General features: G+C 41.3%; 1 protein-coding gene across 6 annotated transcripts in view; it reads left to right on the plus strand.

The window, feature by feature from the left end:
* NCKAP5 (NCK associated protein 5) overlaps positions 1-23658 on the plus strand; it is a 464916-nt gene that overhangs the window by 328171 nt on the left and 113087 nt on the right. For all 6 annotated transcript variants that reach the window (XM_059727432.1, XM_019480457.2, XM_059727427.1 and 3 more), the window contains exon 8: positions 6039-6158. In XM_059727432.1, coding sequence (XP_059583415.1) covers positions 6039-6158 — 120 coding nt within the window. The remainder of the gene's footprint in view (positions 1-6038; positions 6159-23658) is intronic.

Raw genomic sequence — 23658 nt, forward strand, 5'->3', positions numbered from 1 at the left:
TAGCCTTCAAACAAGCACCGAACCTTGCTAACCTCATCGCCAGAAGCAACCTTCCTCAGCCCAGAACACACCAAATACATCCAGACCGTGCCATGACAAGAAATGCAAAACCTACCAACACATCTCCACCACCCCCACTATTACTACACCCCACAGCAGAGCCATCAGCAGTCCTGCATCTTATAGCTGCACCTCCAGAAATGTGATATATCTCATCCAAAGCAAAAAATGCCCTGATGGAAAATACATAGGAGAGACCAAACAACAACTGTGCACCAGAATGAATGCACACCAGAAATCTATCAAAGACAAGAACACCCAATTACCTGTGGGGGCACATTTCTCACAAGAAAACCACTCTCTCTCCAATCTCTCAGTCCTGACCCTCAAAGGGAATTTACAAAACACTTCTCAGAGACAAGCCTACAAACTCCACTTCATCAACCTCCTGGATACAAAAAATCATGGACTAAATATAGACATTGGATTTATGACACATTATAACCTGGCTGACATCTGATTCCCCAGGTACCTCTCCACTATTTAACTGCTACATTCATCCCCTTCCTCCCACCCCTGCCCCCCCAAGTCTGTCTCTCACCCACTGACTCCTCGTTTTACATCTTCACTGACTACCTGTCTTACATGCAGACCAGCCTCTGGCTTCTTTACTATTCATTCCATCCAGGAAGAGCACACACCAATTGCAGATACTTCCTCAGCCTGACAAAGGAATTCTCAACTGGCAAGCTTGCTAAAAAAAATTTTCAAACTATTTAAGTCGGTCTAATAAAAGGTATCAGATTCACCCAAAGAACCTTTTCTGCCTATGTCCTTAGAGCAACACGGCTACAACCTACACCCCTTAATGAATGTAAAATACTCAGATGCTACAGAAGGCCAATGTGGTGCCTATCTTCAAGAAAGGGAGGAAAGTGGATCTGGCAAACTACAGGCCCATCAGCCTGACCTCTGTTCTGGGGAATGTCTTGGAAAAGATTGTCAAAGAAGCCATCCTTAACAGACTAGCTGACGGCAATATCCTAAGGGATACCCAACACGGGTTTGTTGCGGGTAGGTCTTGCCTGACCAATCTCATTTCCTTTTATGACCAGGTGACCTATCACCTGGACAAGGGGGAAGAGATTGATGTCATATATCTTGACTTTAAAAAAGCCTTCAATCTGGTATCTCATGATCACCTCTTGGCAAAACTGGCTAACTGCGGCCTTGACCTAAACCCTATCTGCTGGCTGGGGAATTGGCTGTGCAGTAGGACCCAGAGGGTGGTGGTTGATGGAAGTCAGTCGTCATGGTGTGCTGTGACCAGTGGGGTCCCTCAAGGCTCTGTCCTAGGGCCTATACTTTTTAACATCTTCATTGATGATGTAGACATTGGTATCAGAAGTGGACTGGCCAAGTTCGCCGATGACACCAAACTCTGAGGTAAACCTTCAACACCTGAGGGTGATCCAGGCAGATTTTGACAGGCTTATGAAATGGGTGGATGAGAACCTGATGGTGTTTAGCACTGAAAAATGCAAGGTTCTTCACCTTGGGAGGAAAAACCTGCAGCATCTTTATAGGCTCGGCAGTGCTACACTGGTTAGCACTACAGATGAAAGGGACTTGGTGGTCAGGATTGACCACAAGATGAACATGAGCCTTCATTCTGATGCTGCAGCTAGTAAGGCGAACAAAACGCTGGCTTGCATCCATAGATGCTTCTCAAGCAAATCCCAGGATGTCATTCTCCCATTGTACTCGGTCTTGGTGAGACCACAGCTGGAGTACTGCGTCCAGTTTTGGGCTCCACAATTCAAAAAGGAGGTGGAGAAGCTTGAGAGAGTCCAGAGAAGAGTCACGCGCATGATCAGAGGTCAGGAAAACATGACGAGAGGCTGAGAGCCATGGGACTTTTCAGCCTAGAAAAGTGCAGGCTCAGGGGTGATCTGGTGGCCACCTATAAGTTTATCAGGGGTGTCCACCAGAATCTGGGGGAACGTCTGTTCACCAGAGCGCCCCAAGGGATGACAAGATCCAACAGTCACAAACTCCTCCACGACCGATTCAGGCTGGACATAAGGAAGAACTTTTTTACTGTCCGAGCCCCCAAGGTTTGGAATAGACTGCCGCCAGAGGTGGTTCAAGCACCCACTTTGAATGCCTTCAGAAGACATTTGGATGTTTATCTTGCTTGGATCCTATGATCCCTGGTGACTTCCTGCCCCTGGGGTAGGGAGCTGGACTCGATAATCCTCCGGGGTCCCTTCCAGCCTGAATGTCTATGAAATCTATGAAATGATTGCTATAAAAGTACCTGAGGCTGATAACTCTGGTATTGCCTTCTTATTTTCCATTAGTTCTGCTCTCAGGAATTCATATAATGAGTTCCTGAAGATAACTTGAGGTACCATATTAAGTAATTGCTATATAATTTTAATATAATAAAACCAGGTTTTACTGTTCAACATACATATTCTTATGTTAATTTTTTATTCTTGCTTTTCTTCAGTTTTTTCTGCAAATATCACTAGGTCTGGCATAGTATACAGTATCTTGGATAGCAATCTGCCATCTTCAATTGTGCGCTTATTCTTCAGCAGAGAGCCAAAATTTTGAGCTGCATAAAACCTCGAAGTTTAAAACTTAAAAGAAAAGTTTGAGCAGAGGCTTTGTTAAGGCTACAGCATTGTTTTAAACTGTCGGTTTCTGTGAATCATTTTTCCTCTTCACTGCACCCAGTACAGTTGCATCTTTATACTTCAGAGTTGCAGCCAAGGCTCTGTTTTAAATTCTTTGATTATTTATGAGAGGTTTATAAATGAGTCTGAGTGCTTGTGCTTCCCCAAATGAGCCCATGCCACACTGCCCCATGTGAGGTCATAGATAAGAGAGTTATTAGCACTGTATGAGTTTTCACTCACAAAATTAAAGGTTTAGGATTTTACTCCATTTCAAATAAAAGATATCATTGCCTCTTTGTCACTTTAGAAGGCACTGAACAAGTAATTTGGGCAGCCTGAGGCCAATTTAAAATAAGCACTACCCTACTACTTTACCCAGAGAAATAATTTACTTCATCCACTGGTACCTTTGTAACTAGAGATACTTCAAAATGTTTCCAGTAGTCTCTGGACAAGTTGGTTCATTGTGTCATTACCTCTTTTGTATGCTCTGTGCTAACTACAGCACACTAGCTAAGAATGGGCACTGCTGCAGACAAATACCTTGGTTACTTCTGGCTATTACTTCTCATTCTTGAATTATCTTACCAGGTCTGTGTACTTCTATTGGGTCAATATATTGTTAATGCTCTTGACAGGCAAACATATGGGAAGCCAAAGGCCTGTTTCTCCACTTTCAATTGATGAAAATAAAGTCAGGCAGTATCAAAGGATAGCAGCTGTTCTAATTTTAGGGAACAGAGCAAAGTGGCTACCTTTTTGAGGGGGAATAAATGTACCCATGGACTATCTGTTTATACAAGCACCACTAAAACCATATACAGACATGCAGTTTCTCCTGAGACAGTCACTGCTCTCCCTAGAGAAACCATGAGTATACAGATGTGCAGGATTTTTCTCCCAGAGCAAAAATAGCCACTCCAAGAGAAAAATAACCTGGGAGCAACCAGGGTCAAATCACTCCCAGGAGAGATTCTCCTGGGAAAGTGAATGTCCATACACATTCTGAATTTACCTACTTCCTAATTTTTGCAGGTACATTTTTATAACAGAGGTCTCCTGTCCAGCAAGGTAAACTAGGACCCACATCATATGATTCTGTACAGTTACTGTGAACCAAATTCTACTCTGAATCCTTTCAAAGTCCACTGTAGGGCAGAAGCCTGCTTTCCTTCAAATGGCCAGTTAAAACAAGTCTTATGCCTTCATCAGAAATTGGCAGTCCAATATACTTTCAGCCCAGCTATTCCTAGGGGCCAGTTTATGGCCTAATGATTAGAAGTTGCTTCGTCAGGATGCGCTCACAAACACCTCAGGTCTACTATACAGAAGGGAGAAAATAAACACGGTGTGATATATCCAGCGTAATTGCTTGTGCCCTGTTCCCCATTGCTTGTGTACTTGTGTGGCCCAAATATACATCAGCTCCAAGTACCAGGAACTGAACAGTTCTAAATCTCATTGGAACAAAAGAAGTTAAAAGGAAATGTAACACGTGGCACTATAGCACAGAAGGTGGAGCGATATGGAGCAGTGAAGTTGCAGGCAATACCAAAGGCTTTTTTTTTTTTAAAGTAGAATATCTTTTAGTTTTCTATTATTTGTAAAACCCAAATTAGAAAATTGCTATTAAAGTTTCTCTGCACATTACTTTTGTCATTTTTATTGGGGAAATGTTGGTTTCTTACTTCCCCTTCCCTTTTGATCCTGATGGAATATGTATCAGCATGGCTGAGCTTATTTTTATTTCATGGCCTGCGTCTGCGTACCAGCGCTACCAGAGATGCCACAGCAGCTCTCAGAATAAGCATTAGCTAGTGACTTTGCAGTCCTTATGGTGTCTGGGCCGCATCTGTGGTAGCAGAACATAAAAAGTTGATCTTTTATATCAATTATGGCTCAAGTGGAATGCTTTATTTGGATTAATTTTTGGCTAGCAAGCACCATAGTGGTTGCAACTCTCCCCCTCCCCCCCCAAGTATATTTTGGATATACATTTAGCCCTAAACCCAGCAGATTTCTTTAGCACATGCTTAATTTATGTTGGACAACTCATCTGCTCAATCTCACGTGCTTAATTGCCAAAGCAAAGGGGTCCTACTTATGGAGATGATAAACAATGTTCAGTAAACTTTATGGCATAGGCACAGTAACAATTTAATGTGAGGACAGTGAATTGCAGCACACTGGCCTGGGCCTGCTCTTACTTTTTGGTAAATGAAAGTTACCCCATTGCGGCTTCCCCCTCCAAGGAAGATACCAGAATACGTTTCCCATTGTATTATTAGGAACAAATTCTTGTGCTTGGGCACCTCTTTTTTTTAACAAGTTACAGTGAGTTCCTTCAGTTACAACACTGCGCCATCAGATCTAACTGAGACATTGCAGGGTGTATTATCAGGCTGGAGAAATGGAAACCAAAACAGGCTTAATTTTATAGATTATCAAATATTTGATTTCTCTGCTTTGGACTGTGACTTGACTTATGTGGGAGGGAAATTAACCCAATACAAGCAATGAAGACTTTAGGAATGGGTGTATCATAACAATGTGGTGCTCTGAACTTTCTCTAAGCAATAAGTAGAAGGTTGTGAATCTATAGGGACTTTAACTAAACACCCTGAGCCTTTTCACTCAGGCAGTGACTGTTCATGCTTTGTGATCCAGAGGTCTCGTATACAGTCTCTACTTCTGATGACCCACCCTAGAACAACATGGTACAATTGGTAGCTCTCATTTAGACTCACGCTAAGATGGATTTCCCCAGACAAGACTGTAGCAACCTCATTGAATTTATATTTGCAACTTAGCCACCTCAAATGTGGCACGCTCAGAGACAAGGGGCAGGGAAGAAATGCACCATCCCCAATGTAGCAGTCAATGCTATTGAGCTGGCAACAACGGTGTCATGGTACTACTCCAGAGCAAACAGGAAGGGGATCAGACAGCAAAAGAATGCCTTCAGGGTGCACCAAACTACTCCTTGTGTGGTGTAGCTTCCATGGCCTATCTTGTTGCTCAAGTTTTCCAGCAGATTTATATTTTTTTTGACAGATTTTGCAGTCATGTTGATACAATAAAACACACTGCTGGCAAAGTCCCTTTTTAGACTGAGGCAGCACTGCAGAAGGATGCATATTGTGACTAATATTTCTGATTTCAAAGTTTTAAAAATATCCTTTGAAGATCAAACAATATGGAGAAATGGTATGGTATATTTTTTCCCATTTACTTTGCTATTTTGTAAATTGTCTATTTGCCTTTTCTTTATGTGCCATATTTTAAGAGATATTTCAAATGTTTCTGTTAGATTTTTTTTTTCCAATCTTCCTTGTTTCTACTCCTCTGTAGGATCTAAGGGAGGAATGCATAAAGCTGAAAACAAGAGTTTTTGATTTGGAGCAACAGAATCGGACGCTAAGTGTACTTTTCCAACAAAGAGTCAAACCAGCTTCTGACCTCCTCCTCCAGGTAAGGAGAGGTCTCTGTTCAATTTATATTCAGTGCAATTATATAATGTTTTTCTTCTTGCAAAAATGTCAACAAGCACAAAATGACAGTTGATAGATGTCACACATTAGAAAAATATCAGTTATCTATACTTTGATGCTGTTGAAACTGAAAGTGTACACTGCCAAACTGACTGCACATTGTGTTGAGAGAAAAGTGGAACCGAGAAAAACCTTACTTTTTGTGATGCTTCTTCAGTATGATAAATGGTCTTTATCTTTTCTGTGGGGTAAAATCTCTCATCATAATTTTATAATAATGCACCTGGTGGTGAACAAAGCATGAGTTTCTATGAGAAGAATATCACTGTTTTTACCTTTTTCATGTTGGCTGTATTATTAATATATTACATGAATATGTTACAGCAATTTGGGGTCTTTTGTGAAAGGAAGCCATTGAGGATCGAGACATAAAATGATCAATCTCCCCGTCTCACTTGCCATTCTCAAACAATCAGAAATTTTGTAGCATATTTTGCCTTGGCCTATTCCATTATTATGAAATTACATTTCTGTCCCCTATTTTTCCCTACTACCATTCCAATTAGGCACAAGATGCCTAGCAGCACTTCAGCTTGAGCCAGAAAATCTGACTTTGGTGGTGGAAATTAAATTAAAGTTTATTTATGCTGAGAAGCTTCTTTTAGGGAACAAATTCTGCCCTTAGCTATATGCATGTAATTGCCACTGACTCAAAGGGCACGTGAGGAAAGAATTTGGCCTGGGTGACATTAGTTTGGCCTGCATGAAGTCACGTGCAACTCTTACAGAAATCATCACATGTACCTGAAGGCAAAAATTGGGCCCTTGTATAGCTTCTCAAAGGAGGTGATTGCAAGCTTGTTATTTGAGCTGTTCACAGCTAGACTGCACTGAGTGCTGAGGAATATATTGAAGAAAAGGAACATGCATTGGCAGAAAAGGACTAAGTGGTCAAATACTCCTTCTCTGCACTGGGTTTCAGAAAAGTCGTTTTCATTTTGCATAGAAAAATAAAATAAAAAATTGGAGACATCAGAAATTAACTCATCCTCTAAATAGATATTTCCTGTATATGTCTAATTCAATTTTAAGACTCTAAGAAAGGTATTTCCTAATAATTTTACTTAACTGTGGTAGACTGGGAAAGCATTATGTCTACCTCTTGGAGCACCACCTCAATAAATTATACTCTTTCAGAAATGCAGTTACTTGTGTCCATCCCTGTTGATGAAAGCACTAAGTTTGTTCCTAAGTACATTTCTGATTTAGGGCCAAGGGCCATAAAATTATTTGAATGGTTTTGTTGAATGGTTAAAAGGAGCCATATTCAGGTTGACTCCTCCATTTACAATGAGAACCACAGCTGTCTCCAAACCAATGAAGATGACATTATAGTTTTCCTTGAACCACACACGGTTGTTCTCAGGCAGGATGTATGAGCCAGATGTTTTTGAATAGAGTCCCAGATCCATTCTCCGCATAGGTTGTTCTTATTTTCTAATTATTTGGTTTATTTGAAATTCATTATAGAATCAGAACAGTCTAATTTTACATGCCTTATAAACATTTATAAATTCCCAAAAGTACACATGTGACTTAGGAATAAAAGTGGAATTGTTCAGAATACCCAAGTCATTTACAGAAGAAATTTTGAAACGGAAAGTTAAATCTGCTGTGGTAGTACCAAGTACCATTGTGGTGCACAAGTACCATTCAGAGTCAATGGGACTGGTACTAATAATTCACTTTCATGCTTCTGGATATCTCACCCTCCATTTGCTACTTTATACAAGAGTAGGCAACCTTTTCTGGCTGTGAGCTGGAACATCCTACCCGGGGTCAGAGGCAGGCAGGCACTAGTGCCCTGCCACAGACACCACTTGTCTTCCCAGCGGTATGAGGAAAGAGCCCGCAGCTGGCACTTCTCCCCATGGCACAATGGGAAAACACCTGCCTCTGGCATTCATCCCCATGGCAGCACAGAAAGAGCATCCTTGACACCAAATGCTGCCAAAATCCCACGTCTGCAGGCTGGAGTCAAAGGTTCTGCGGGCCATAGGTTGCTAACCCCGATTGTATATAATGTATTTTATATAATGCTGTTTAATTATACATTCATGCAGTTACATACTAAAATTATTGATGGAATTAAATACATTTACAAATATAAAATAAAAAAAACACTGCAAAAGAAGAGTGGAAGGAAAAAAAAATCACATGTCCTTGTTCTACAGTAACCATGATTATTATTATCAGCAGTAACTTGTTTCAAGGGTGTTCTTTGATGAGCCATGAGTCAGTCTACTCTTTTTCTTAAACTTAAACATACTCATTAAACTATATACAAATCTCTTAGCATACCAAACAGGTTTAATTTAAATGGTGCAAGAATCTTGTGCCAGTGAATAGAAATGCTTTTTAAAATCATGACTCACCAGTCTTTTAGTGCATTCAACTTTAAACACAGCCTTTACAATCTGTTTGGTTTCTATATATATAAACAAGAGGATAATATAATTCAAAGTGTTATCATTAAAAAAAAGCAGTATAAGTGATTTAAATTTGAGTGCAGAGCATGTTTTGTGTATAATACTGATTGCACTGTGTTGTTTTTCCTCCTGGTTTACACACAGGTCAAAAGAAAAACTGATTACTTCTGTTTTAGAAAATTTCCTGCAGTGAAGGTTTTCATGGCTACTTTAAGATGCCTTCATTGTAAAATGATTATTAAATATTACATGTTCATGAATTTTGGATAAATAGAAGTACATATGAAATCCTAGAGACTGATAATACTGGGGGGGGGGGGGGAAATGACTGTGTTTATCTAGGGGATTTGATTATGCAGATCAGTACATTAATTCTTTGGCACTAGGAATTTCTGTGCATCCATTGCTAGCAGTGGATGTCACACGGGGGAAATCTCGTCCCTGTCACAAGAAGATTAAGTAACCCAAACTCTGACACAAAAGACCATGTTTCCAGGAGGAAGAGGTAATTCAGACTCTGCCCCATCATCTCTTTCGTGCTGTTAGGTGAGTTTGTTTTGAGAGCTACCCTGCCTCTGTGTGGATATGATTTTCAGTTGCTAGAAATGATTAAAGCATCAGATTAGGAGCAGGCCTCAGGTTTCTAATTTTTAATCCTTTCCAGCCATGGTTTTTTGGGCCGCTGCAGTAGGCAGCTCCCTGGATAAATGCTACTACTAAAAAATGTCAGTACCCAGAAGTAGGGGGCTGTCCACAAATGCATACCTCTGTGCTCAGATCCTTCAAGAGAGGTGGAGGAAGGTTTGGAAAGGAAGGCTGGAAGCTCAGTTTTAGCTAGCTGTATTATATTTAATCTGGCAGTGGGAGAACCAGGGTGGGAGGTGACCTTAGGCCATGATTTAAAGATTAGATAATAGCATAAAGGCCAGGAGTGAAGAGGCAGGTTTGTAAATATTGGCTTAAAAGGTTGTAGTGGAAATGTAGATGCCACATTGAATTTCATAGAATTTCATAGACATTAGGGCTGGAAGGGACCTCGGAAGATCATCGAGTCCAGCCCCCCGCCCAAAGGGCAGGAAGTCAGCTGGGGTCATAGGATCCCAGCAAGATAAGCATCCAGTTTGCTCTTGAAGGTGTTCAATGAAGGCGCTTGAACAACCTCCGGTGGCAGGCTGTTCCAGACCTTGGGGGCTCGGACAGTAAAGAAATTCTTCCTTATGTCCAGCCTGAAACGATCTTGTAGTAGTTTGTGACCATTCGTCCTCGTCATCCCTTGGGGCGCTCTGGTGAACAAACGTTCCCCCAGATACTGGTGGTCACCCCTGATAAACTTGTAGGTGGCCATCAGATCACCCCTGAGCCTGCGCTTTTCCAGGCTAAAGAGCCCCAGGGCTCTCAGCCTGTCATCGTAGGGTCTGCTTCCCTGACCTCTGATCATGCGCGTGGCTCTTCTCTGGACTCTCTCAAGCTTCTCCACATCCTTTTTGAATTGTGGAGCCCAAAATTGGACGCAGTACTCCAGCTGCGGCCTCACTAAGGCCGAGTACAGGGGGAGAATGACGTCCCAAGATTTTCTTGAGAAGCATCTATGGATGCAAGTCAGCGTTTTGGTCGCTTTACTAGCCGCAGCATTGCATTGCAGGCTCATGTTCATCTTGTGGTCAGTGATGACCCCCAAGTCTCTTTCTTCCATAGTGCTAGCCAAAATAGCACTGCCGAGCCTATAAGGATGCTGCGGGGTTTTTTTCCCAAGGTGGAGAACCTTGCATTTATCGGCGTTGAACACCATCAGATTCTCGTCCACCCACTTGCTGAGCCTGTCCAGGTCAGCCTGGATCATCTGCCTGTCTTCTGGTGTGGATGCTTTGCCCCAAAGTTTGGTGTCATCTGCGAACTTGGCCAGTCCGCTTCTGACTCCAGTGTCCACATCATTAATGAAGATGTTGAACAGTATGGGTCCAAGGACAGAGCCCTGGGGGACCCCGCTGGTCACAGGACACCACGATGAGTGACTTCCATCAATTACTACCCTCTGGGTCCGACCCCGGAGCCAATTTTCCAGCCAGTGGATCGTGGGGGACCCAAGGTGACAATTGGCCAGTTTCTCCAAGAGACGATCATGGGACACCAGATCGAAGGCTTTTTTGAAGTCAAGATATATGACATCAATCTCATCTCCCTTGTCCAGGTGATAGGTCACCTGGTCGTAGAAGGAAATGAGATTGGTCAAGCAAGACCTACCCGCAACAAACCCGTGCTGGCTATCCCTTAAGATGTTGGGATTGAAAGGATAAGATAACCAAAAGAGAAGGTGAAGAGAAAGAAGTCACCGAGGATCAAACCAATCTATTGAATTGTGATTGCACAAGATGCCACTAAAATACAAGCAGAAATGACATCTTGCCATTTCTTTCTGCTTCATCTTCGGTTATATTAAATGAATAAATACTTAGCTGCTAAGGGAAATATTTTATCTTGTAATATCCTAAGTATGATTTTTTTCTCTACCCTTCAGCTGATGTTCCTCAAGACATTCTTGTGACAGAAAGGAGCTGAGAGCTTTTCCTATTTTCTTTTTCTTTCTGTACTGGCCATAATGGAATTACAGACATGAGGCATGACTGTAATCCCACGTGCGCTGCTTTTATAGCAGAGTCATTCCATTGTCTTCACTGAAGTTATCCTTGATTCAGAGCATTGTAATTATTTGGCCTGTACTTAATATAGAGCCCATTTTATAAAATCTTGTACACTGTGATGAATCAGGAAAATCTTTTTTTAATAGGAGGGACATATACAAATTTGTCACCTGAACTCCTTCAGCAGTGTGTTGTTCTCTTATCTCCCCACACCGAGTTATTGTCATAGCTGTTGGCAAAGAACACTAAGAGCCTGAATGAAAGGTCTAAATAAGTACAAAGTACTAGTAGTATTTATTGATTTGATTTATTTGATTAAATGAAAAGGAATATTTATGAAGAATGTGGATAACATAAAATAATATTATAAATCATAAGGCCGGGGGAGTCTCTGATGCCAAACTATTTTTTCATTATCATGTTATATATATCATAAACATCTCACTTTTGCAAATCCAGGACAAACAGAGAGTATATCTGAAACATCCACATATGCCTTGTGTACCTGGGGCTGGATTGTCATGATCCATGATCATGATGGATCCATGGCTTTCACATATTGTTTAATTTTCTGTCTGAAATGTGTTTGGAATGGTGCAGACAGATTGCTGAAATCCCAAGTGGTTTATTTAGGCTATAACTAGTTTTGCATTAGCTTTGGTAGTGATCTGAAGGGTAAATCTATGCATTTAAGGGTAAGTGTAGGTGTTCAGAGGGAAATAGTTAGTAGGAAGGGGTAAATTGCACTAACAACAGTATTATATATATGGCAACAATTAATTGCTCTAACTCCTGACAAGAGGTAATGCAATGGCTGGCTTCAGTATCTGTCCTCATGATGATGTTTGTAATTCAGAAGGTTAAAAGAGAATCCATGTTGGCTTATGTCAATGGAAAACACAAAGGAGATTTTTAAAGTTTTGAAAAACAGGGGTTCTCAATCCCCAGGCCACGGCCTGGTGCCAGGCTGCAGTGGGTCAGTTGCTGGTCCACAGCATGGTTGGCTGCCAGATCGAAAGTGGCCGTGGACTAGTAAACTGTGGCCCCCCAGAGCTGGGTGGAGAGGCCGCAGCTCCATTTGCAGAGTCCATGGCAGCACAGGATTTGGCCCACTCCCCTACCCAGGGGGTGGGGTTATCCTTACCTGTCTTCTAGCAGGAAATTTGGGCCATGGTCAGCTGTGACTGCTGGGCCACAGTTTGCTGGACCACGGCCACGTCTATGCTGTGGTTTGCCAGGCCGCGGAATAAAAGCTTTGGGAACCCCTGCTCTAGTAAATCAGAACCATCTTAAATTGTTAGAAATGGGGTTGTCATCAGTTAGCTTTTCATTTAAATAACTGTGCCAATTTGTACTGAACAGCTACATAATTTAGGTCTGAAGGCATATCAGCATATCAGATCCTGCCTCATGCCAGCCTGTTCTTTATATGTAATTAGGAACAAGATTAGTAAACCGAGTTTCAAATCCCTTCAAAGCATTGTCATTTCTGCAGTTGGCCTGTTGATCTGTTTCTCAACTTCGTTCCTTTGCATTCGTTAGTTTGTTTAGCTACATTGGAGAGCTCCACAGCAAAATCGGGGGCAGATTACCCATCTTTAATTTTCCCCGAGCCTGAGGAAGGACACCTGTGCCTGAAAGCTTGCAGAATTTTTTTTTTTTTTTTTTTTTTTGCGATCTCTTAGTTGGTCTAATAAAAGGTATCATCTCTGAACCAAGAGTTATAGAGTTTTGCATTTCTTTTTGTCTCAGACCAACACAGCTACCAAATCCATCCCTGACTCCAGAGCAAACTCTGTCCCCTGTCTTCATTTAATGAAAGTCACTTAAGGGCTGGTGAATCAAAAGTGAAAGTTAAGTCCAGAGCTGCTGCTTGTTTAAGCAGAAACACAGTAAAGGGAGATATTTGCTTAAAATATTCTGATGGCTGCCACCACTGTGATAACACAAGGGGACAAAAGCAACTTCCCAGGCAATCTGCAGCAGCCAAGTTCTGTTAAAACCAACCAATTTAAACTTCATCCAAGATTTGGTTAGCAGACAGCAAAGACCATGGAGTCTACAAAGGTTGAAGAAGAAGAGCTCTAGAATAGAAAGTGTGAGGTCATGCATGAGACAGCCTGTTAAGCATCTTAGCAATTCTTGCTGAGAGATTTCTCACAAAGAAAGGAAATAAGCCACTCAAAAGTGATTCCATGTCATACTGCTACGCTTTTTGAACATCTTAATACTGTTGCATTGTCTGTTGTATCAAAAGAAACTGATCTAGATGAATGAATCAATGTGTTCTGAGCAGGTGATTTTCAACTATCTCCAGGAGATATTGTCAAATATCATCAATACAGTGCCTATACATTTCAAGCCTGAAATCAAAATTACAAAGAGATTTGGCAACTCAGGAGTTTGCTGGAGTTACTTTCCAAAATCTCCTCAACAATATTCCTCCAAAATAAAAAAATATATATTTTTTATCATTCACAGAATCTCCATCTCTATACTAGCCATTTTCCAAGAACTCAAGAAGAAGAATCCCTGCTCCAAGTAGTTTGCAATTGAAAGGCAGGCAAATAGAAGATTGAAGGAACAGAAGAATAATATGTAAATTTATGTAGAACTCAAGTTGATGTTCTCACGGGAAAACTGGAGGATTGCGGGCTTAACTGCTTGACAGTTAGGTGGGTAGGAAGCTGGTTGCGGGGTAGGACCCAGAGAGTCCTAATGAGCAGATCTGTGTCATCCTGGCAAAGTGGCCAGTGGTATCCCTCAGGGGGCTGTGTTTGGTCCAGTGCTTGTCAACATCTTTATCAATGATTTGGATGTGGGGGTAAAGAGCTCACAGGCCAAGTTTGCACATGACACCAAGTTATGGGGAAGCGTGGTCCCGCGTGAAAGTAGGCTGCAGATACAGGAGGACCTAGACAGGCTGGCAAGTTGGGCGGATCAACATTGAGAAGTGTAAAGTGCTTCATCTGGGAACAAACAATCCCCGACATACTTACAGGGTTGGTGGCACCAAACTGACTAGCACCACGACTGAAAGGGACCTAGGGGTAATAATAGACCATAGTATGAACATGAGCCGTCAATGCGATACTGTAGCCAGCAGGGCAAACAATACTCTGGCATGCATCAGCCGATGCATCTCCAGCAAAACCAATTAAGTGATTCTCCTGCTGTACTCAGCATTGGTGAGGCCACAGCTGGAGTACTGCATCCAGTTCTTGGCACTGCACTTCAACAAGGATGTGGAAAATCTTGAGAGGGTCCAGAGAAAAGCCACCTGTATGATCAGAGACTTGCATTGCAAGCCATATGAGGAGAGGCTGAGGGACTTGGGCCTCTTCAGCCTAAAAAAGAGAAGGCTGAGAGGGGACTTGGTAGTAGCTTACTGCTATATCAGGGGAATACATCAAGGGATCGGCAAACAAGTGTTCACCAGGGCACCCTTCGGGAAAACCAGGAGTAATGGCCACAAATTCCTGAAAGACCAGTTCAGGCTTAACTCAAGGAAAATCTTTTTCACAGTCATGGTGTCCAGACTGTGGAATCAGCTCCCTGCAGAGGTGGTGCAATCACCTACCCTGGAAATCTTCAAGAGGAGACTGAACGGTCACCTTGCTGGAGTCACCTGACCACAGTTGTCTTTCCTGCCTAGTGCAGGTGGCTGGACCCGGTGATCTTGTGAGGTCCCTTCCAGCCCCTTACAATCTATGAATCCATGAATCTATGGAACTTGATTGACTATAAGCAGTACAGAAGAAGTTCTTTAGGGCGGATGTAAATGTGGCCGAAGCAGCGGGTTTGTAGATAAGCTTGGAACAGATGTTGCATAAAGGCTGCAGAGAAGGTGAGGAAGTGGTTGTGTGAGAGACTCCCAAAAAGGCTAGATGTATAAGCACAGAAGAGTGGGCAAGTACACTAGCAGAATTTAAAGGTGGATCCAGACAGGGAGAGACAGCATTAAAGAGCTCTGTATTTGTTGACAAGAAGCTTAAAAATGATGCAATATCAGATGATCAAATTGACTGGTGAGGAAGAATTCCACAGCTGTATTTTGCATAGACTGAAAAGAGGCCATGTGTACATTCGGGAAGCCAAAGAGAAGGATGTTGCCATTGTCAATATAACAAAGGTGGCAGAAACAGATTAACCTGTTGGGATGGAAAGGAACAGATGGATATAAAATGGAGCAATAACTGAGAAGATTATGTCAAGAGGTGGACTAGGCGGTCACATTGACATGTGCATTAATGCACCATTGCGACTGCACATTAAGTTTAGTACCACCTCTAATATGAGGTACCAACTAAATGCGCAGTAGCCAGCACTGCTGCACAATAGAAAAGGCACAAGTTGTTTTTGTGATGTTTAATGCACAGTAGAGTGCAGTAACTCTACTGCACATTAGCGCATTAGCATGGCTTTTGCCATGACTTGCTTATGTGCAGTAGAATTAGTCTACTGTGCATTAAGCATCTCATGTACATGCGCCCTCCAGTAAGTAGATTTTTTAACTTTGTGCCTTATGTCCCCTTTGGCAGTCATTGCCTGTGACTTGAAGCAGTGGCTGTTGCTAGACTCAGGAATACAGATATAGCTCATAGACTTAATGCATATATTTTGCAGAACTTCTATATATGTTGTTAGCTGATATTGAAGCAGAAGTTGCTTATATTTTTATGCTCAAGAACTGCTTCTGTACCCCTGCGGATAGGAAGCTGCAAGCATTCTTCTTGGTTGATAATTTTAGAGGTTGTCCAGTTGTGCATGCATATGCACATGCAGATGATTCTGGAGGATCTCTGCTGACGTTTGTCACATGCAGCACACAACCAAAAGAGGAGTGTGACCACGTTGCCACACCCCCCCCTAGATCCACCATTGGGCCAGATCCTATTCCTGTTAGGGACCTAAGTGGCCTCAGGCACCAAAATATCATCCTGCTGTATTCTACACAACTCCCTGAATAACATCGAACGCACAAAAGGGGAGGGGTCCTCCTTCTGCTTCCTGCTTTTAGGGACTTAGTCTAAAGACATAAAAGCATGTTATACAAGTATGCATGGGGAATTTTTGAGACAGTGGAATAGCATCTGGCCGAAAAAGGCTACTTGCATGCAGCCAGACTGCTTGCATTAAACACTTGCTAATGTGTTTTTCTGAACCAGAGTCGTCTTTGAGGTGATCCAGTCTTCCTGACCATGAAATCTTGGGCTGTGGAATAGTCTCCCAAGGGGAAAAGTGGAAGCATCATCACTTGAGACATTTCAAACCAAACTGGATAAAGAACTGGCAAGTGTTCAGTGGAGAATAGTTTTTCATTAGCAGAGAATTGGACTAGTGGACCTAAGCACTGATTTGTGTCATTCTGTGATCTTTACCTGTCACGCTTGGCCTCTTATTTTAGCATCTAGTTTCTTACCAATCTTTTTCCTTCCATACAAAATAAATTAATAAAGCACAACCATAATCCTAGTGTGAATGATAAATCTTTTAAGAGAAAATCATTCTCAGTGACCAGAATTTCTCAGGGCCTTCCAACATAGATAATTAGCCTTTACAGCTGGCAATAAAAGCATAAAAGAGTTTTCCATATGTAAACAATCATGAGGTTTTGTGATATTTTAAGGACACACTTTCCAGATTCCAACATTAAAAGAAAAATTTGTCCATTATCCCACTAACGATAAATTGCTGGGGATAGACCACCAATGATAAATCAGATGAGTACACAGTCTTGAGGCAAAACAGAAATGGTATTTCATAAAATATTTATCAATCATTTTGAAATAGGAAATTATAATTGTGCAGGAAGAAGATTATATGCATCAAGAGAGTAGTGAAACTACACTGATGCCAAGCCCTTAATGATAAGATTTTCCTGCTTTTCATTCCTCCTAGTACAGCCAAGCTAAATACATGCAACTAAAACTGTGAGCTTTCTATTCCATTCTATCTCATGCATCATTAAAATAACTGTTTACTAAGTGCCACGTGAAGGCACAAGCTGTAGATAATGTGGTTCTATAGGTGTAACTTGGGTTTTCAGGTTTTTTATTAATGAAGATGATGTATACATTGGAAAAAGATCCAAATGGGCTTTTGGAGCCTTGGGTGACTGTCTGGTCATAGTCAGAAAAATATCTTTATACTTATAAACTGAATACATTCAGTATGAAAATCTGTGAAAGGCAGTAAACAAGGAGTCCCACCATGTCATTTTAGATACCTTTTTCAAGGTAACTCTCTATTTTTTTTTTTTAATCAGTAGAAGGGTATATGTTCCTTTATTTTCTAGTGTTGCATTTGTTTTTCATTCGTAATCATACCTACCTTAGAGAATTAGCCAATGAACACAAAAGTGCCATGGTATTTCAACCTGCTGTGTTTGCTGAGCATATGAGCAAGATGTCAGTTTATTGTGTAAATCCCTATGTAAATGGTCAGAGTTTAAATTGGAGCTCTTTATAGGTAGCTTTTATCCCAGTTTCTGAACTTGGTGAAAATTCAGAGAACTCTGATTGTTTTTGTTCTTTTATGACCAGTTCCGGTCTATTTCTTCACTCCTTTGGGATAGCTGCAGATGGAGAGAGGAGATTTTAATGAAACAGTGGATTTTACTGTGTATGTGTGTGTCTAAAGTGCATCTGAAGTCCACACAAACAGCAGGAGAAACTTCATAATAAATGCAACCATGAAGGTTCAAAGATTTACTTCCATTTGATGGAAGCTGTAAGCATATCGTAGTTGATGCATTTTTGTATTTGAGGCAGATTGTCTTTTATTTTCTTATATAATATGTATAGTTAGGCCAAGAGTCATGCAATTTCCTATTAAAATGGAAAAATCTTTCTGATTAGGATGCAGATGCTAAAATATAAGTTTGTCTTGGAAAACAAGCATCATTCTAGTCACAGTAGGCATAGCACTACCCATGTGATAGATACAAAAGTGCAATTTCATGTCACCAGGTCAGCTTTCAAAGCTTCCTATTTGAAATTATGTGGTGGAATATAATATCTACTGAAGGTCCTTCTTAAATACAATATGCATAAACAACAGGTGTGCTAGATAATTGTTTTCTCATCATGGTGCGTATTTCACACTCCATAACTCCCAAATGAAATACCAAAAGAATGCATAAAATTAAATGATTCAAAGATTTTGAGGGCTTCTGTTCTTTATGTTAAAGTAGAAATCTATTGAAATTCTAAAATGGTATGTCAGTGTAACCACTTCTATTAATGTAGCTAAATTTGTAGTATTTATTTTAGTTATCTTAAAAGACTTTGAACTTTAAACAAAGGATGAGTACTTGAAAAATTAAGTGTGTGTGTGTTTGAAGTTAACGGCTGGAATAGTAAATGAAAGAATTAAGCTTCCATGTAGCATTACTTTATTGAGTATGTGAAAGTTTCCATGAAAATTTGACTTATTTTATCATCCTCGTCATCATCATACCTATTTTTCCTGTTACCATTTTACTACCATGGTACTAAAACTTCAGGAATGAAACAACATGAAACTATGGCTCCATTACCTTAGATGTGTATACTGGTAAATATCCTTCCTGATTACATTTCAAGCCACTCAGAATTTTATCAAATCGAGGTAATCTGCTAGTGATTTTAAAAGAAATATTTTTGTACACCTCACCAGATGAATCTAACTGAATTTCTGCTAAGTGATGTTAGCACACAAGGCCACTATAAGATTTTGTATTGCCGTCTGTTATGAAAAAATCCACTTCCCTGGAATTTATTCTGTATACTATTATGTACACTGTGCAGTTATAGGAAAAGAAAGGTTAAAAGTGAAAAGTTCTCTACAGTGAATCATGAAACAGCTAGTCAAACAACCCAGTCTTTTAGTACTAATTTTTACTAATTTGTTCCCTCCTTTCTCATATGACCTACCCTCTATAATGATGGTTTGATACCGGTAAAATACAGGTCCTCATCCAGAGGCTATGACACCATTGACTAAATCTCTGTTGACTTTGCTGAGAATGTGAAATACTGTATAGCAAGATAAAATCAGCACGTAGATGCTCAATGTAACTGAAGAGTCCATTAGTGCTTTAACTCTTATATTACCATCTGGTTGTCTTTCTTGATAAGAGCAAGCTGAAATGAACAGTTACCGTTAACGTTAACATGATATTGCAACACGATATTGACAGACTAAACTTTCAGCATATTTTTAGCTGTTTGGTATTCATATTCATTTCTGTCTCTGAGTGTGAGTAAGCCATGTTTCATTAGTCACTCACATATGTCGGAGTACAGGAAGGAGTGGTGATTTGTCTGTGTCCTATGTGCAGTACAAGGGCATCTTGAACATTATGAATTAAACTCTAGCTTACTGCATTAACAGTATGGAAACCAGTGTCAGAATAATGACATCCTGAATTAATAACGCTGCTTCAGGGAGGCCCACTTTTCAGTTCTTCTCTTCTATTAAATCACTGATATGAACTTTTTTTTTATTCTGCTCCCGTATTGTGGGGTTTTGATTCTCAACTTAGACACTTAATTGTATTTAAAAAATGGAGGTACTCAAGCTAATCTTTTCAAGTTTCCCTTTATGCATTCTGGATCAAAATTCTTTCCTACATGCCTTCTGCATGCCTACTTCTGGTAACTATAGGTAACTTCTAGTAACTATAGCGTTTTATTTTAAGGGCTGACTGAAATTCTATTCTACAGACTATCTCATAGGAGATCATTGAGAATAAACTGATATAGGGTCTCTTGAAAGAAACAGAATTGCCCAATCTTAACCAGCTCATGGGGAGATAACTAGCAGAAGGGTGAAAACAGACACCTCCATAAGTTTTTTGGTTTTTTTATGACAGGACAAAGTGAAAGCAAACAGACATCCATACCATCTGTTGTGCCACAGATGCTCAAATTCATAGCCACAAGAGGTAGTAAGAAACCAAGTTGCTTTATTGCAGGCAACATCTGTGCAACCAAAAGCTGCCTGTGCTCTCTAGCCATCTGGGGCAGAGGCTCAGCAGGCTTGAGGGGCCAGGTCCTGCTGATAATGCTCCACAGACAACATCCATTTCCAGTCAAAGTTACCTTTAATTTAAGTTTTCCATATAATAGAACATAGGACCAGATTGTCAAGCACTTGGACAATTTGGTTGCTTATTCAAAACCAAAAATAGGAGCTGACTTCTTTTGAAATGTCAGTGGAAGCAGTATTACATCTTGGGCCAAGTACTAGCCCTGTTTTATCTACAGAAAGCAGTTGTTGAGGGTTGAAATGTATAGAATTCTAATCAAATTTTAGTACCCCATCCTCCCAGGGCCTTGTTACACCTTACCCTGTGAACCACACAAATGTTGACGGGTGTTAGTGCTAGCTCCGGTTTGCAGCAGTCACACTTCAGGCCAGCAGGAGACTGGTGGAATGAAAGAGAAGAACCTCCTCCCTCCCATTTCGGGCTTCCCTCCTGTCTTCCCCACCCCCAGGACTTCCCTCACTGTTCCCCGCTGTCTTCTGCCTCCCCCTGCCCATGGGGCATTATTATTATTTCCTTGTGGCTGCCCACACTGTCTATCCCAGGACAGCAGTCAGGGAAGGGTTAAATCTGGCTGACCGGTTGAGAGTAGCCAGAGAGAGCAGAGTGGTGACAGCAGATGGGCAGACAGGTCAATCTTCCCCTGCCTGCGTCCTGGGACAGACAGCATGGGCAGCCACAAGTAAGTGGGGATGGGGGGTAGAGGAACAGTGAGCAGGGATCTGGGCTGCTAGGGAAGTGGGGTAGATGGGGTGTTTACACTAAGGTGTAGTTTAGTGTGGCTACACCTTAGTGTAACACAACTTGGGTAGCACAGATCAGAGATAATCCTGCCCTGGAGTGGCTTCACTTTTAGCTGCATAATGAGTGCTTAAAACCAGTTTCAGGTTTTAATGTCAGGACAGTCTAGGAGTTAAGAGCTCCAGGAGCTCAAAATTACCACGTAACAAAGCCCTCATGTAGAAACAGCTGCACAGAGGAGACCCCGGGGCAGAATTCTAGGTCACCTTCCCTGCCCAAACCATAGTCTTCCAGCCATGTAAGTACTTCAGCACTTACACAAAGCTTGCAGTGCTATTGCCCATGCAGTATAGATGGTATAAATGTCCATTTCGCTGCTAAGTCAGTACAATAGGCTATGCACTGGCTGGACAGTTACATGGCTACATGTGTACATACCTGAGCACATTCCTGAAAAAACACAGAAGAGCAGGGAGGGGTCCTCCCATGTCCTATTCTCCATCCCCAAGCCAAGTCCATGGCAGAACTAACCTTTCATTACTGTAGTAACTTCTGCAGACCCAGTACAAAGAGCCAGGGAGACTGGGAACTACAGAAGGTTGGTGAATGAAAGTAGGGATTCTCTACTTCTTCCCCTTAAGCATCAGACCCACGTAGAGTCCATCTGTGTAGTGTTAAGGGATTCAGCACTCCTTACTGCATGACTACAAATTGTCTCAATAATAGTGGTTCTCATCTTCATCTCACTGGGAATCTTCCCAAGAAGAGATGGCCAGACTGTTCAGAGCAATTCATTTGTCTTATTTGGCCCTTTTCCCTTCTAAGAATTGTATGGGAACAGTTGTGATTTGCATGAGTTATTTGTCATACATAATTATTTGGTTAATAGTTTTTAATAAATCTGTTTTTGTAATCCCTTGATAACTCATGTTTGTTCTTCTTTTAGTTGCTTGTTTATATGGACCTAGATGATTCCTATGCAAGGTGGGAAAAATCAGACAGGTGTATTGACTATGCAGCAGATTTTACATTAACTGTTCTCTTCTCACAAACAGAGAAGCGTGTTCTGTGCCTTTACCATCTACACCAATTGGAACCAATCCTTGCAAGGGGGCTGGTAGCCATTCAGGCTTTCACTGGCCCCTCATGCCAAACAGCTCCTACGAGGCTATAATAAAATGAGACCTATTAGGCATCTCTACATGTGCAATTAATGAGAAGCAATAAACTCCAGAGTTTAATGCCTCCAAGTTTATTTCTCCCAGGCATGCTGTTTGAATGTGTGTCCAAGACCGCAGTACGTTAAGCCAGGTTGGAGCATCCCCAGCTGGCAGGGGGCCCCAGGGGTCAGCCTGCCAGCCTGGGGCTTCTCCACCCCCCATCCCCCCCCAGCTCAATGTGCTGTGGAGGGGCTGGCTGGGGCATAAGAGGTGCTCCACTGTGGGGCTAGCCAGCAGACAGTCCCCACACTGAAGCACCCTCATGTCCCAGCCAGCCAGCTCCATACCACACATGAACTGCTGTGGAGTAAAAAACTCCACATCAGGTTAGTACTTGTATTTACCTGACCTTGTACTTGTACTTAGAAGTACTATCCTGCTGTGGAGTAAATTGGTTTACTTCAGCCTAATTGCCCTATACGTGTAAACACCGAGACATTTACTGTGGAGCAAATTAGTCAACTCGGCAGTAAACATCTCCTGTACACACACTCAGAGTTGTATAAAGTTTGGGTTCCACAGATTAATTTTCCCCGATATGGACCTTCGGCCCTGCCTCTGTATTGGCTTACACTAAAAATCTTTGTTCCCTGTTCTAATTCATGTTCAACATCTCCAGGCACGCGAACTTTCCCTGCTGCTCTGCTTATCTTCTGGCCCCTCCCTACTCTTTTGCCTTTCTCTGCTTTGACTGGGTGATCACACAGTTTGAAAATGCTTGGTTTACCTTTCTCACTGTCCCAATCTCTCCCTCCTCCTAATGCCCTCTACCCAAAGCACAAAGTGGTTTTATATAGGAGCAGTTGAGCTAGTGCTTTTGGCATGAATGTGTTTTTCTACTTGTAAATGTGATTATCTGCAAATGAACTGAAGCTCCTTCATTAATCTGAACAAAGCCAAATGCTTTTCCATTTCCTGGAAAAGAGAAGTTAAAAATGGGCCTTGTTTCCTCGACTTAGATTGAGTCAGATTTAGGAAACAAATTATTGAACACTTTTTTTTTTTCACTATTTATCGCTGTTCATAACACCACCTTGAGAGAAGTATATTTCTGTTTTGCAGATGGAAAACTACAAAAAGTTAAGACATTTGCTCATCTCTTTAGTAATCAGCAACAGCTGTAGACTTAATATCAAGAATTCCTGAATCTCAGTCCTGTGCTTAATCCACTTGACATAAAGTCTATGGAATAATTCTCTGGAATAATTATGGAATAATTCTTGTTATGGAATAATGCCTGGGGGTGGACACTTTACTGCACAGTAGACTAATCTACTGCTCAGCAAGGCATCACCATGTATCTGTGTGCAACTACTGCACAGTAGATTAGGTTAAGGGCAGTTTTCTCTTACCTGTAAAT

This window comes from Alligator mississippiensis, chromosome 4 (genome assembly GCF_030867095.1).
Source record: "Alligator mississippiensis isolate rAllMis1 chromosome 4, rAllMis1, whole genome shotgun sequence".
Classification (NCBI taxonomy): Eukaryota; Metazoa; Chordata; order Crocodylia; family Alligatoridae; genus Alligator; species Alligator mississippiensis.